This window comes from Nicotiana tabacum, chromosome 18 (genome assembly GCF_000715075.1).
Source record: "Nicotiana tabacum cultivar K326 chromosome 18, ASM71507v2, whole genome shotgun sequence".
NCBI lineage: Eukaryota > Viridiplantae > Streptophyta > Magnoliopsida > Solanales > Solanaceae > Nicotiana > Nicotiana tabacum.
Window position 1 is genome coordinate 47167350 of NC_134097.1, and position 16647 is coordinate 47183996.

At 38.3% G+C, this 16647-nt stretch overlaps 1 protein-coding gene across 1 annotated transcript in view; it reads left to right on the forward strand.

The window, feature by feature from the left end:
- LOC107799774 (protein TRANSPARENT TESTA 9) overlaps positions 1-16647 on the forward strand; it is a 45450-nt gene that overhangs the window by 9388 nt on the left and 19415 nt on the right. Inside the window, exons 7-14 of the mRNA XM_075236838.1 lie at positions 2491-2599; positions 2697-2820; positions 2909-3101; positions 4506-4834; positions 5773-5861; positions 5936-6006; positions 8101-8208; positions 13391-13456. Coding sequence (XP_075092939.1) covers positions 2491-2599; positions 2697-2820; positions 2909-3101; positions 4506-4834; positions 5773-5861; positions 5936-6006; positions 8101-8208; positions 13391-13456 — 1089 coding nt within the window. The remainder of the gene's footprint in view (positions 1-2490; positions 2600-2696; positions 2821-2908; positions 3102-4505; positions 4835-5772; positions 5862-5935; positions 6007-8100; positions 8209-13390; positions 13457-16647) is intronic.

Here is a 16647-nt window from a genome sequence, read left to right on the forward strand (position 1 = left end):
CACATTGGTATAAAGAGACGGAAAGGAAAAAGAGGAGGAAAGAAGCAAGGGACTGAGAACCCTCAGGGGTTGGCCTGGTGGCAATTGACTTGAGCCTTGGGGTTTGCTCCCTTTCAAGGTCTCAAGTTCGAAACCCACTGGGTGCAAATAATTTCTGAGGGCCATCGGACTGGGTAAAACCTGAATTAACCGTGGTGCACTTGCGGGAAACTCCTTGTCGAGGGCCTGTGCACCCCCGGGATTAGTCGGTGCTCGAAGAGACTCGGACACCCGGTGCAAATAAAAAAAAAGAAGCAAGGGACTGAGCGACGAAGCGAGGTTTGGAACGCTTCAATCACAAAGTGGAAGATGCCTCTCACAATGAGGATTGCTACATTTCTTATATTTGACTCTTCTATTTGATAATATATCTAGGATTTTGGGCAGGTTGAATGGGAGGGGAAGTCAATTTAAACATAGTGCCACCATAACCCTAAGAAAACGACATTGGGTTTGTGTGTAGACTATCCTAGGAAGTGTCTGTTCTACCAAACCACGGGACGCAGTCGTAGATCGAGCCCTAGAAGTCCTCTCCTCTAGTATTGGAAAAATATGGTGTTACGGAAGGGGGATGGAGAATCGGAAACATCACAATACCATTTTGGTGTGAATTATGAAGGAGTATTACAAAGAGGTGAGAAGCTTTTAGTGGACATTATCTCTTGGAGAACGAGTTGAGGGTAGCATTCCCTAACTTACATAGTGTATTGTGCCAAAGAGGGATGACAATGCAAAAAATTTGTAGGTCCCATGAGGGGGTAGTTCATTGGGATTTGAGATTTAGGAGGAACCTACAAGATTGGGAGATGGAAGAATTTCACAAATTGGGTTGAGTTATTGTATGGGTTGTATACACCGATAAATACATCGGATGTATAGAGGTGGCTTGAGAGTAAAGACGGAATATTCACTATTAAATCTTACATAAGAGGTTATTAGGGAGGGAGTAACAAATTTTTCCTCATTGCTCTATTTTGATTCCTAGAGCACCGAGAAAGCTGTGCTTCTTTGCATGGCTGGTGGCGAGGGGAGCGATTTTGAAGCGAAAGATCTAAGCAAGAGGAGGATCACCTATGTTAGTTGGTGTTTCATGTCCAAAAGCTCGGGCGAAAACGTAGATAATCTCTTATTACATTGTCGGGTGGCTAATCAATTGTAGAAGGTCGTTCTTAATTTGTTTGGGACGCAATGAGTGATGCCAGGCACAATGAAGGAGGCGTTGCATAGCTGGGCTCGCTAGAGGGGAACGATATTAAGGGAATGATGTATTGCCCCATTAGCAATCATGTGGGTCATTTGGAATGAGAGAAATAAGAGCACATTTGAAGGGGTGGAACAAGATTTTGTAAAATTACAAAACAGTCTTCTGTTTCTTGTTTCTTTTTGGTTTACTCATGAGATCCCTATTTGTAGAGAGGATTGGTTCTCTTTTGTTGGATAAAATCATTTACCGCATTAAAAAACTAGAGATCCTTGTTGTTACCATCTAAAAAAAAAACAAAAAACAAAAAACTAGAGATCCGTAGTTAAAAGCTGTAAGCTTTAGGAGTGAAGAACATTGTCAACTATGATAGACGGGGAGCTAAAGTGAGGGAAGAGGAGGGGAGGTCTCTCTTGCATCTTTGATTTTCCACTGCTTACAAGCTGGAGTTTGAACTATAGAATAGGTGCATTGTTCTCCTTTTTCGGGGCAAAAAATCTGGACTTGCATTTGTTCTGGTGCTTGTTAACTCAGTTCAATTGCTTAATATATATTCTGCCAATCCGATTATGAACTTGGAATTCAACCATTTTCACGTATCTTCTTTTTATAAAAAATATCCATACTCAGTAAAGTCCTTTTACCAGAGTATGTTGGTGAGAGAGGATGCCTCTTTTCCATACTCCTCGATCTGGATTCCTAAGGTGCCCACGAAGGTGTGCTTTTTTGCATGGCTAGCGGCGAGGGGAGCGATTTTGACTGCTGAGAATCTGCGAAAGAGGGGAATTACACTTGTTAGTTGGTGCTATATGTGTAAAAACTCAGGGGAAGAAGTTGATCATCTTTTGTTGCATTGCCCTGTGTCCTCGGCTTTGTGGAGGGCGATCCTAAAACTTTTTGGTGTTCAGTGGGTGATGCCAAGCACTGTAAAGGAAATGCTATATAGCTGGGCCGGTTTCCGTAGAAGAAGAAAGCAAAAGGCGTGGAAGTTCGCCCTGTTAGCTCTCATGTGGATAGTTTGGGGGGAGAGAAATAGGAGAGCCTATTTGTATAAAGATTAGGCGTCTTTTGTAGAGAATCATGTTCTGATGTAAATTCTCTACTTTTTGGTATACTTCTTGTATACGAGAGTTCTCTCCCTTTTGATTAATACAATTTACCTTATCAAAAAAAATAAAAAATATCCATCCCACTTTGCTGTTATATCTTCTGTATTTCTCATCCTTATTTTGCTCTACATCTTTGAATAGGAGGAAGTAGTCTCATTCCCACTCTATGTTGAGGCGATACGATTTGCCTTTCATGAAGAAAGCATGATTCGAACTGCGGTACGTGCGCTAACCCTGAATGTATATCATGGTGAGCTCCTTTTTATACTTCTTCTACGTTTATCTATATTTTCCCTCATTCCCAGTGTTTTCAGTAGTATATTCAATAAACTTCAACGTGTTGACAGTTGGCGATGAGGCGGTTAACAAGTTTGTTGCCAGTGCTCCTCATGCTGATTATTTCTCAAATTTGGTCAAATTTTTTGGGGAGCAATGCATCAGCTTGGACAAGTTGGTTGTTAATGCTTCAAAGTACGTAGTTTTTATTTTTAATTTTTGTCCCATGAAACTGGTTATGCATCACCTATTTGCTGTACAGCTCAAGTGATTTATTATGCAGGTGTCTGGGTCCAGATACTAGTGGTTCTATAATTTCCTCTGTTGATGAGATTGAGGACAACCTATATTACTTTAGTGATGTTATTTCAGCAGGGATTCCTGACATTGGGAGGCTCATAACAGACCTCATGTTGAAGGTGCTGATATTTCCATCAATACTTCCTTCATTACGGATGGAAGTAGTTAAAGACAGTGTAATGATCTAAACCTTTCTCTCTCTTGACATGTTTCGTGAAAAAGAAGCCCCAACATTTGAAAGTTTACTTAAGGTCCTTACCTTAACCAGATATTACCTCACTTAGGCTTCTACATTACCACTTTTGCCTAGTGGTAAGGACCCTCCCCTCCAATCGTAAGATAGCGATTCGAGAAAAGTGGTAAAGGGCCACTAGGGAAAGGCCCATTGCTGAGTTCCTGGGTAGGCCATTGTTGAGCTCCTGGGCAGGGTGATATGGAGGGGTGGAGTTTACAGGATTAAAAAAAGAAGAGCTTTTAGATGAGATGATCACACACTTCAATATAGTATCAGAGTAGGTAGAGGTCCTGGTTTCGAGTCTCACCGTCATCCATTATCAAAGAGAATTTCCACGTGCTTGGCCCATAAAAGATAATCAGCTTGCACGTTGAAGTCATAATGAATGGATAAAAATGTGCTATGATACCATATTTTAATGTGTGACCATCTCATCTACTTATGTTTTCGACATGCCATGCCACCTCACATGTGAGCCTGCTTCTTTTCATGGCCATGCACGTGAAAATTCTTTTTGATAATATGTGATAGTGAGATTTGAATCTATGACCTCTGCCTACATTGATATCATGTTGAAGTGTGTGATCTTTTAGAAGAGATGGACAAATGGTCATATATTTCAAACATTAACACTTTTTCCTTAGCCACTTTTTTTGCTTCCCTTAGCAAACCATCAAGTGTTTCTACTTTTCACATATGTGTATTTTCTATGATCAAGCATGTTCAATAATTGAGTAAATCAAATAGATGTTCGCTTCTCACTTTCTTGGCAAATAATTATTGGATGTCTATACTGGTGGGAGGTAGTAGGTATCTGGTGGAACATTTAAGGTGCGCGCATGTTGGCCCCGACACCACCGATATGAAACAAAAAAAAAGTAGTATCTTAAGGGTGGAAATCAAGTCTTATATTTCTTTTATTATTACAGTTCTGGTAAGTAGAAAAATAGAAGATGAGGAAAGGATAGCAACAAAGAAATATGTCCTTTTTTGGTTTGTTTCCCTTTCATCCTTAACTAATTATACAGGTTTTGCTCCGAGCATTAAATGTGACTCTAAGATGTGAAACAGGTTCGGGACTGGGGGTTAAAATGTAAAGCTTCTGTAGTTCTTTTAACGGAGCCTAATTGAAGTGGCTGTACTTAGGCAAGAGCACAAGATCAATGGGCTAAGTGACATAAGTTGAAGTGATAAGGAAATAGTATGTTGAGTGAACTTTTTCGCCCTCAGCATTTGTTGTTTGCACTTTATGCTGGTAACTGGTTGCTGGCATTTTATCTGCAGATATTGTCTTTTGTTTCTTATGCACGTCCAATTATTAACTTTCATGGTTTTTTTTATGTAGGATACAGGAATTGGAACCGCAACTTCTTTATATTTACTTTGTTGCATCTTACGCATTGTCAAGATAAAAGATTTGGCGAATATTGTTGCTGTTGCTCTTCTTTGTGATATAGAAACATTCGTCCCAACGTCTGAAGCTAAACTGAATGGTTTCATGGATAACCATGGTATGTCACATGAAGATCAAGATTCAGAAAATGGTGGCTTCAGATCGGATTCTGATGGTCAAACTTTACGGGTTTTAATTCCAAACATATCCAGCTCTTTAAATGGTCACCCAGAAGATGATGTTCCGCAACCAGATCATGGGAGTTCACATTCTGCATTATGGTATTTCACATTCCACTTCTTATTCTTTATTATTTGTTGTTTTATTAAGGAGATGCTATCACTTTGTTAGATGCATGAGGCGAACCAAAGTTTACTTGTAACACTCTGCTCTAGGTGGAACTATCATTAAAACATATTGCGTTCAAATACTATTGTCTTGGACGAACAGTAATCGGTAACCACAGGGATGTAATGTTTATTGAAGAATAAACTTAAGAAAATTGCTTCAAGAAAAATCTCTAAGTTTCTTAGTGACACCTGAGCTTTAAGAACTTTTGGCAAGATGTTGGAACCTCCTCTCATCTTTCTCATGGGTAAAACAATAATTTTTAAATAAAGAGTTGAAACCTGTCTGATTATCAAATTTTGTGAACTTCTGAGACAGTTGACCTTAACTCATTCATCGTCTTAGTTTTCCATTTCACTTTTTCTAGGGTTTCCTACATCATTAAGCTTCCAGTTTTTTCTTGATGAGTAATCATTAAGTACTAGTTTAGATATCTTGATTATAGGTAATCATTAAGTTACTAGTTTACATATCTCGATTACTCCTTATTTTCATGTTTGTCTGTAGAATTTCTTGATCAGTTTGTTCTGTATATTTCTCCTTCTCTGTTCCTCTATTCTTTTTTGCAACAATTATAGGATTCTAGATATTATTGTTCAAAATGCTTTTCACTAGCACCAGCTCAGCATGAGTCGAGTGAAAAATAGATGTAGTCTCTTCCTTTTCTCATTCTTTTCCTGCTTTTGTTTTTTTCTATCTACTACTCTTGTTTAGATGGTGTAGCAGTAGGCAGTGTTTGCTTGTATGCTTTGGTGCTTTCATCGTGTCTTACACCTAAAAGTAGAATATTATAAAATAAACCATTACATTTTAAGTGAGCAGCCAAATCACTTCAACTTATTGCTTTTCCTGCTAATTTTCTGTTCTGTAGGGAGGCCTTACTTTCTTATATTACTACTGGTGATGATGTTCAAGTTTCGGGTTCTTTAAGTGTGCTGGCTACACTATTGCAGACTAAAGGTTATATAAGTGGTTTGTTATTCTTTTCCTTCAGATGCTTTGCCCCCCACTTATAAGAATCTTTATGACTGCAGAGCTGGAAGAATCAATGCTCGATGCTCTTGGAATCCTTCCACAAAGAAAACAACAGAAGAAACTCTTGCTGGTATGTCGAAGCTGTAAAGTAACCATTATAAGGAAAATGTCCTTTTTTGAAATTAAGCTGAGATTTGTTATTCAACTAGTTGCTATTGAAGTACGTCCTGTGCTATAGCTTCTGAAATGTGAAAGGTGCAAATATGAAAAGCCTATCCTACAATAGCGTAGGTTAAGTTCTAGGTAGCATATGGTGTTAGATAATCATTATTACCTATATATGAATGTTCTATTACCCGACTAACAAAATCATCCATAAAACTGATTACCTTTTTTTTGTTGGAACAATAGGGAGTTAAGTACATGTGAAGCTAACATTTTCAAATTGTTTTTGAATTGTAGATTGGGTCGAGCTACATTGATTAAGGATAATGTTTAACTAGAACTACGTTGACATGATTCCACTCTGAACCTTTTCAATTCCTGCTCGTTGATGAGCTTTATGGAATATCCTATTTTTGTTCTTGAGGAAAACCTGTCCCCAAGTTTTAATAGCGGGAGCATTAGAATCCGTGAAGTTTGAACTCAATTATCGTGAATCTTGCACCAAACTTTGGTGTCTAGGAGGTGCCCGGTATACTTTATTGAGATGTTAATAAATATTTTAAATGACCCCTTTGTCCTATCATAGCCCGTTTCCTGTAATACAGAATAAATTCTTGATGCCAGTAACTTTTGACTTCACTATCCTTTTTAATGGTACCGATTAATTGTCATTGTTACTTCTGAATTTACCCCATATGCATAAACATTGATAACTTTTATTCATGAAGAAAGCTTTCTTATCTTTAACTAAGTTTCTAGAGATTTACTAAGAAAGACCAGCAAGTTTAGATCTCTTGATTGGAGTGCAATTGCATGCTGAAAGCAAGATACTCTGGACAGTCATGGATAAACTCTTATAGTTTAGTAAGTGCATGAGTTTCATCTTCCTAAAATTTTGGGGAAAATTGGCGAGAGAACAGAGCTTTAGTCCCATTGATTTTCCACAAGTTGTTTGGCCCTGATCAGTGTTCGTCAGTTATATTGTTGATCCAATATTAGAAATTTAGAATTTATGTGAATGTGCCTGTATTCCAATCAGGTGCTTTTTCTAGTTAGGCCTTTTTCTCCAAGTACTTTTTTTCAATTTCCACTTCAAATACTCGCCGTTTCAACTTTAACCAAATATTCTCCAAACGGGGCCAATCATCGTGCATGTCTCTTGGAAACGAGACACCCTTACGGTAAGATATCTCCCTCCTATCGATAAACTGATTAAATTTGTAGCTTAAGCTTTGCCAAATGAAAACAGAGACATAGCTGCTATCACGACTTGTTATGGAAACAAATTTTCTGATGATTTGCTATCTATGTGCGTTGTGGGAGGTAAACTGTCAACAGTGTTTCATGTAAAATTAAGTTCCGTTTTCGTTGATGTGAAACTCTTTCTCGCATTGACCGGACAAAGGTTTCAAATGAGCATCCCATGGTTCAGCCATAGCTTGAACCTTCATAACATCAACTGGAGAATAGGGCATTTATAATGTTCTAGCTGAGACTATTGAGCATCTGTGATGAAAAGACGCCTCCACTGGCAGTTATTTCTCTGGATTGGCAGTGATCAGGATGAGATCTTCTAATTTAGCATTCCTGAAATCTTTATTCCTCATATCTATCTAGTATCCATCTTGAGGAGATAGAGCCAATAAGCCCCAAGGCTTTGGTCTAGTGGTAAGAGTGCAATGCATGATGTGTGGGTTAAGGGCACATCACGGGTTCGAACCATGCTGCACAAAAGCCTGGTATTTAAGGGGAGAAGGGTGGAGGGGAGGATCCATTGTCCACTGAGTTTTGAACTGTGCGCCATTGGTACACAGAGATTGCTCAGTTATAAAGCAAAAAGGAGATAGAGCTAACAAGAGTCCTGCTATAACAGCTGGCCTAACTTTTTTGCTTAGGAGTTCGTCCAGTGTCTGCATTTTGTATGTGCCTTCTTTAGCTAGTTCATCCTTATTGGTTCCAAGCAATATGGCATGTACTTCTTAGGGTAAAGAATGTATTGCTTGATGACTTGATTGATTATTTGTAAACATAGTTCTTGCCTTGTTTTTTGCAACTGCAGCAAGCTTTGGTCGGTGAAGGATCTGCTGAAGAGCAACTTTTTTCCTCAGAAAATATGGTAAAGGATGGAATATGTAGTGAAATGGATTGCTACCTCCAAAAGTTGAAGGTACCATTGCAGTACCAGTTCTTTTCTTATCTTCACTCATTTTTACATTCTTGTATTTGGTGCTTTCCTGTAAATATAGAGAGTAACAAACGAGATAGTACCCAATGGTGAATTCCAATTCATCCCAACCTGCAGGAAATGAAGATATTTAACAATCTGAATTATACTCATAAATGGTGCACCACATAGTTTCTTTTTCTAGCCAAAAAGGTTTGAGACAAGGAGACCCTTTATCTCCTTTCCTCTTTATTATAGTGATGGAGGGACTTAGTAAGATGATACACAACGCTGTTCATGCAAAGTGGATTGCTGGTTTTGCCGCGAACTTCAGGGGTCCTGAAGGTTTAAAAACCTCTCATATTCTTTACGATGATGACACTTTGAAGCTTAGGAACAACTTCTGTTCTTGAGGATGATTCTGACTATTTTTTTGGCTGTTTCTGGTCTTCGTATTGATTTTGCAAAAAGCTCCATTTTCCCAGTCAACAATGTCGCCAATATTCACAGTTTGGCAGGCATCCCAGTGCGTTATTGGCTCTCTTCCCACAAAGTATTTGGGACTTCCTTTGGGGGAGAAACACAAGTTAGTGACCATTTGGAATGAGGTTCTCAAAAAGATGAAAAGACTATCAAACTGGAAATGACAGTACTTTTCCTTGGGTGGAAGAGTTACTCTAATCAATAGCGTCCTGGATGCTATTCCCACTTACACAATGTCATTATTTTCTGCCCCTGCTTCAGTCTTAAAGCAAGTGGAGAAATTGAGAAGGGATTTTCTATGGCAAGGAAATAAACAGTCTAAGTGTTTGCTTTGTAGGGATTAACAACATTCAATCTTTAAGGGCGTAGTGGTGGCATCATAGTCTTATGAGATAAGAGACAGTGGCTTAATAGGGGAGTGCATCAAGGCCTCTACACTATATCATGCATGTTGGAAAGCACACAAGAGGATCTTAGATGGTGTTTCCCTGGGGGTGTATAGTCCCATACAAATCCAGAAAGAGAGATTCTATGGCATGAACTAGCAACTATCAGAGGTATATGGGAGGAGCAATGGGTCTTAGGGGGAGATTTTAACGTTTGCAGATTTGAGAGTGAAAGATATAATTGTCACGTTTAGGGCGATGAGATCCTTTACAGATACAATTCAAGACTTAGATATCATTGATCTTCCTCTTCAAGGAGCTCACTACACATGGTACATAGGAGAAGATTCCATGCAAGCCTCAAGAATTGATAGGTTCTTAATATTTCCAAAGTGGAATGAAAACTTTAAGGCAATTAAGCAATTAGCTCTTCTAAGGGTTACTACTCATCATAGGCCTTTATTGTTGGAGTGTGGTGATTGGGAAGCCAATCCCTCTTATTTCAAGTTTGAAAATATATGGCTTCAAGTGGAAGATTTTATGGACAAGGTCAAAGGATGGTGACAGAGCTACAGTTATGGCCGGTCCAGACTTCATCCTAATGCAAAAACTGACAAGTTTGAAAAAGGACTCTCAGTTTGGAATAATGAGTCTTTGGCAGAGTGGAAGCACATAGGAACAAACTACTTGAGGACCTCACATTATTAGAACAAGCAACTAAAACAAGACCTATGACCCAAGCAGAAAAGGAGAAATCCATGCAGTGGAATTAGACCTTAAAAGAATGTCAAAGGCTTAGGAAGTCTCATGGAGACAAAAGTCCAGATGTCAAACACCAAGTTCTTCAGACCTATGGCTTAAAGAAGGGGAGAAGAACACCGAGTTCTTCCAAAGAATGGCAAACTCCAAAAGAAAAAATAACAACATACATAAGCTAATGATAGGAGACGAGCTATGTGAAGGCATGAAGTCATCAAAGCAGAAATTTTGAGTTTCTATCAAGGCCTTTACACTGAGAATGAATAATGGAGGCCTAAACATAACTGTGCAAATTTGCCAAGTTTATCTCTCACAGACAAGGCATGGTTAGAGAGAGAATTTGAGGCAGACGAGGTGTTGGCTGCAGTCAACTCTTGTGCACAAGACAAAAGCCTAGGCCTGGACGGTTCCGAGGTTATGGGGATTTATTAAACTGGATTTAATGGGAGCTCTTAATCTTTTCCACCAACACTGTTATATGGCGAGGTCCAATAATGCTTCTTTTATTGCTCTAGTTCCCAAGAGAAAAGGTACTATAGAACTCAGAGATTTCAAGCTCATAAGTTTCATTGGAAGTGTCTATAAGATAATAACTAAACTAGAGGATCAAGACAATTATTGACAAGCTGATTCAAAACAGCAAAATGCTTTTTTGAGAAATAGACAGATCACAGATACATCATTGATAGGTAATGAGTTGCTAGATGGGAGGTTGAGAAGTGGTGTTCCCGGTATCCTTTGTAAGCTGGACATAGAAAAAGCCTTTGATCAAGTTAATTGGTCATACCTACTTTGTATTCTTAAAGGAATGAGGTTTGGTGACAGATGGATAAGATGGATCAAGTACAACCTGACTACTGTTAAGTATTCCATCTTGGTCAATAGAGTTCCAGTTGGTTTCTTTTCACCGCATAAAGGAATTAGATATGGAGATCCACTTTTTCCTTTTCTTTTTATTATCCTTGCAATGGAGGGTTTGAGCAGAATGTTAGACAAGGCAAAACAAATCCAGAAGATTGAAGGGTTCTGGGTGGGCAACAACACAATTGATTCAGCTGCAGTGTCACATTTACTCTATGTAGATGGTACTTTAATCTTCTGTGGGGCTGAGAAGCTTCAAGTACAGTACCTAAATTTGACTTTACTAATTTTTGAAGCTATCTCAGGACTGCACATTAATATGCAATAAAGTATGATTTACACTCTGAATTCAGTGCCTAACTTGGAAAAGTTGGCTAGAATTATGAGCTGGGTAATTGGCTCCTTTCCAACAACATATTTAGTGCCTTGCATTGGGAGCTAAATACAAAGCAATAGGGGTTTGGAATGGAGGTCTTGAGAAGGTGGAAAAAACATTGGCAACATGGCAAATGCAATACCTCTCCATAGGAGGAAGATTGACACTAATAATTAGTGTCTTGGATAGCCTTCCAACATACTTCATGTCCTTATTTCCTATGCCTAACAAGATCCAAAGACAATCGGAGAAAATCAGAAGATCCTTTCTATGGAAATGGAACAGTGAAGGTAAAGTTTCATCTGGTGAAATGGTCAAAGGTAATTCAGTCTAAGGAGCATGGTGGAGTGGATGTTAGATACTTGGCCAAGCACAATAAGAGTTTGCTTATGAAGTGGCGGGGAGATATGGCCAGGAAGAAATATGTTTATGGAAGGAAGTAGTGAATGCCAAGTACGGAAAGCTAGGCCACTGGAGTACCAAATAGGGTAGAGCCCCTCATGGTGTTGGTCCTTGGAAATTTATTAACAGTATGAAAGAGGAATTCTTTCAGGATGTATCATTTAAAGTTGGAGATGACACGTCAGTTAGGTTCTGGAAGTATAGATGGCTTCATAATCTGCCATTAAAAGACACCTATCCAGCCAGTACCAGATAGCAGTTGATCCACGCTCTAAAATTGCCCAATGTAGATCTGGAATCGTATGGGATCCCCTCTTCAGAAGACACATGCAAGAATGGGAACTTGGTGAACTCTTTGATCCTTTCCGGTAGAGATTTCAAATTAACATACAAGCTCAAGACAATCTAAGTGGGGCAATCTCAATGGAGGTTGTTATTCAGTGGAGGCAGGACACAAGAAATTGTGTGCTAGCAATGAATTAAAGTAATTGAGCTCTGGCAATGGAAGCTTATATGGAAGACAAAACTCCCTACAAAGATCATGTGCTTCACCTGGATAGCTCTTAAAGGTGCTATCTTGACCCAAGACAACTTATGTAGAAGGAATTTCCCGTTGGGGAATAGATGTTACATGTGTCTAGACAACTCAGAATCTATAAACCATTTGCTATTGCACTCCAGATCTGTGACACATGTTCCTTTCGGTTTTTGGCATTAGTTTGACAACCCCACACAAGGCATAAAAGAAGAAGTTGAAAGTTGGAATCGATGGAAAGTTGACAGAACCATCAAGAAGATCTGGCAGAAAGGAATTGCAGATGCTTTGATGGGCATATCAACACCCAACTGCTCCCTGAAAGTAAAGTGCCTCAGGAATCTATACAGCTGGAGCAACCTTTCCCTTGTAAATGAGTTAATTCCATTTCTAGATTTTATTAGCTTTTTGACTTTGGCTTGATTGCCAGCCTTAGGTTTTTGGTGCTTTTGGTTAGCTCCCTGACTAGAACTGTATTTTTTTGTAAATGGAACCAACATCTATTGCAATGTTTTTGGCATCTTGTTGATGCTAGTAATATTACATCTTACTTCATCCCCCAAAAAAGTATGTGCAACTATATTGAGTAGATGACATCCCGAATTCCATATTCAATCTTTAAAGGAAAAGAATAACACGAGAGACGGGTGCTTTGGGTTTCTAGACTATATATTCTTGTCATTTATAACCAAAATGTTTGCTTTGTAGGGATTAAAATTTCACTAGTAGAAAATGACTGTAGTTCTATGTTGAAACTATGCTTGTTTCATCTGTGACTATAAGTGATGCTTAGATCTCTAGAAGGTTTTCCCTCATGATCTGTTAGCAATCAAAATTTGTGGCTCTATTATCTTCGCAGTATCCATGTGCAAATATTTTTTAAAGCAACAAGAACTATTGACTTAAGCACTGATGTAAAACAAAAAAATATGTTCCATCTGCCATTTTTGATGTACTTTGTTTTTTGTGGGTATTACTCTCAAACTTTGAGTTGGAATTGATGACATTAACTCCGAATGTAAAACTAAAACTTGAGAATATAGAAATTACTTTAAAAATTCTATCATGATCAAGACCAGGGATTCAAATGTTTTATTACAACTGTAAAGTTATGAAGATTTACCACAAATCGACTTATCAAAAAGTAAAAATAAAAAGATTAACCATAAATCATTGTTACATAAATTGGGACTAAATAAGTATGTGTCATGATATCTTATTACTTAGTAATAACATAAGTATATGTCATAATGCCTTTGCTACTTTTTCCCCTTCTTGCTTGTGGAGGACGGCATTAGAAAAAAAATAAGGTCTAATGTTTGTCTGGCTTGGTGATGTCATTCATGCTCCCGTGTCTGATTGTATTTAGCTTGATTCTGACAGGAGCAGTATGGATTGTTATGCGTGTGCAAGGAGGTTACAGTGAGCCCTCGCATACATAGACTTCAAGTATGTACTTTGCCATGGACTATCACGTCTTTTCTTTTGTTGTCCATTTTTTCTTCTGTCTTTCCCTTGTACTTTGTTTGTAATATATGTTTTAGCAACATTCCACATATCCTATCTTCCATGAATCATTACATCATGGAGTAACATGTGGCAACTATAGTTTAAGCATGCAAATAAGTTAACGTTTGCTTTTTCAAGGGTACTGCAAGAAACAGTTAATTGTACATAATTCTGCTCTTGATGTTGCGCTCTGATATTATTTGCATATGGATTGTTTTCATTTGCTAGTTCTTTGAGCGCAACTGCAACAGAAGCTGGAGACTAGATCTTATATAGCAAATGGTGCCTTTTCTCTTTCATATACAATGGTGTCTTGTAGTTCATTTGCAGCCACATAGGAAACCTGCTTAGGTAACTTTTTTTTTGATATGTAAATGAAGCTTCTTATTTATAATGGCCAAGAAGGTGCAAAGATGAAAGGACCGATACTACTTCAATAACACAAGGAGTCAATGAACATTTACAGTTACATTCCTTCCACATATTCAGTAGAAAACATGCTGGGATAGTTTTCCGAAAGGCCTGCAGTGTGCTTACGTCTGCCCATTCCAGCTGTCAAAAGTGTCTTTCGCTTTCTTGGCATAACCCATTATACTCCAAAAGGATTTACGAATGAACCCATATCTTCCACCTGAAATTACCGTGCAGAGGCAAATTTGTTGGAGTTTCAAATGAGCGTTAGTGTAAGAAGCATCTAGTGTTATATTCAGCCTTCACCTTTATAAGATGTCTAGAATTAGGCGGAGCGGATTGTATCTTGTTAATGGTGCACAATTCTGAGATGGTTTGGAATTGAGTCGGTGATGCCGGGCACTGTGAAAGAAACAATGTTTAGTTGGAACTTTAGAAGAAGGAAGAGAAGACATAGGGCATGGATGCTCCTGTAGTACTTATGTAGACACTAAGGAGAGAGAGAAGCAAGAGAGCTTTTGATGGATTAGAGAACCATTTTGTACATTTGAGAAAGTCTCATATGTTACCTTTTCAAAAAAGAAGAAGAAATAGTCTCTTTTCCCTTATCACCTTGTGGTGCACCCACAAGGTTCCTTCTTGTATAGAGGGTATATCTTAATGTAAGGTTTTCTACTTTTTGTTATACTTGTTTGTATTAGGGTGCATTTTTGCCCTTCATTTAATGAAATTTATTACTTTATAAAAAAAGATGACTAAAATTAGGCAAGCATCATATGCAGTTAATCCAAGCAAAACGCGCAACTTATGGAGGAGCTTTGTTTCATACCATTAATTTTCCATATCTACTGTTTTTCCTTTTGTAAAATGGTATTCAAAACCTCATATCAAGATTTCACTTTGAATTTGCCTTCTTTCCTGCCTTTCCATAGAACAGACTCGAAGAGTCAGGTTCTCTGCTTAAACAGTCTCCGACTTTCAATAGAATTGTCTGACCTTGTCCACTTTCTAGTCCTTGCATTCCCTTTAAAATCTAGTGAGCCTCACTGTCTGCTGCAGAATCCTGCCATATAGGCATCCTTGAGGTTGTCAAGTTGTTTAGGTTAGAGATTATGCTGTTTAATGGTTTCTATTTCAACCTCACCTCATGCCAAATTTATTTACTTTTCCACTTCCAATTTCCAATTTTCAACTTTACTAAACTGTATCGGTGCAGTTACCTAGATTTTTGATATTTTCTGCACTGCTGTCCATGTGATATGGCTGCTCGTTTAGTACAGAATTTCCAGCATTTTCTTTTATCAGTAGAATTTTCCTGCTGGTCATCATTGAATATTCACAGCCATTGGATAAGTAAGATTTCTGCAATCAGATTGTTAGTTCCTGGCCCACCTTTCTTCTTTGCATGGATTACTGTTGCAACTTAACTAAATGTATTCTCCTTATCATCGGATCTCCTTGCCGGAGAAAATCTGTCCTTATCTTATCTAATAGCTTTCCAGCTTAACTTTCAGGCGATACACGAAAACATTATCTAAGTAGGTATGCTCCAAAATGCTACCAATTAGCGTTAATCTTCCTCTCGTAGATAGATATTGTTTCTTCCATGTAGCAAATTGCAATTTTGCTGCCTGCCTAAAAAATGGGCTTTGTACTTAGCCTAGAAGTCCTAAATTCATCAACTTTGATATTCTGATATGTTGTCTGTAGATTGAATACTTCCACAGTTCCAACCCTATTCATATGAAATATGGAGCTAATAGCACCAGTTTCAGATACATCACTTGTTGCTTCTCTACCCCAAGCAAATTCTGTTTATCATCTGCATATCATATATTTTCACCAGTGCTTCTTTCCATCTTTAACGAGCTTGAATTCCATATTTCCTTTATCCATCCTTTTCTGTTCGTTGCCATATTGCGCGTACTCTCCAAAAGGCCGCCGCACCCATGTCAGATCCTCCAAAAATACACTACTTTTGGAGGATCCGACATGCACTCGTTGGCATTTTTGGAAAGTCCGAGCAACATAGATTAGTTGTATGTACCATTCTACTCAAAGCCTCCGTAACAAGCAGAAGTAAGAAAGTTCGAGGGGATTTCTGTGTCTTGGTCCTTTGGATGAAAGAAAATTTTCTGGATCAGAATTTATAAGATTGAGAACCTTTAAGTCCCCCCAAAAAGATAGACCTTTAAATGGAAATTCCGTGGTAGTATTCAATTTTATATTGTCGACGTTCATGTTTTTTGCGTTAGCTTAGTTTATTCTTCTGAATGGTCTCGAATTACTTGCGGAGTTTGAGGGGTTGACTAGATTTTTGATCCAATTGATCTGTTTGTCTACAGAGCTCATAGCTTTCATAATTTTTAAACTAGACATGTTCATAGGCCTTTCTAATTCCAATTATCCAATAACTCAAGCTTCCTTCTGCCTCATCCTAGAACCCATGCGCACTGATTGGCTCATAGAACTACATCCGTTATTTTGTCTCTCTTAAGAAAAGCATGTTTTTTCTCGGAAATCAGCTTAGCAATTGTTCTATTGGTCTTTCAGCTAGTATTCTGACAGTAATGTTGTAGATGCTGCCTAGCTGCTAATTAGCCTGTAATCTACTTTCTTTGCTTTTTTCCATTCAGCTGTTGAAGTTGTAAAAGGGAGCATTCAAGCTCCCTTCAAAGCTCTCTTTCTGATGAAAATGTCGAAAGGCTCTCCATCACATT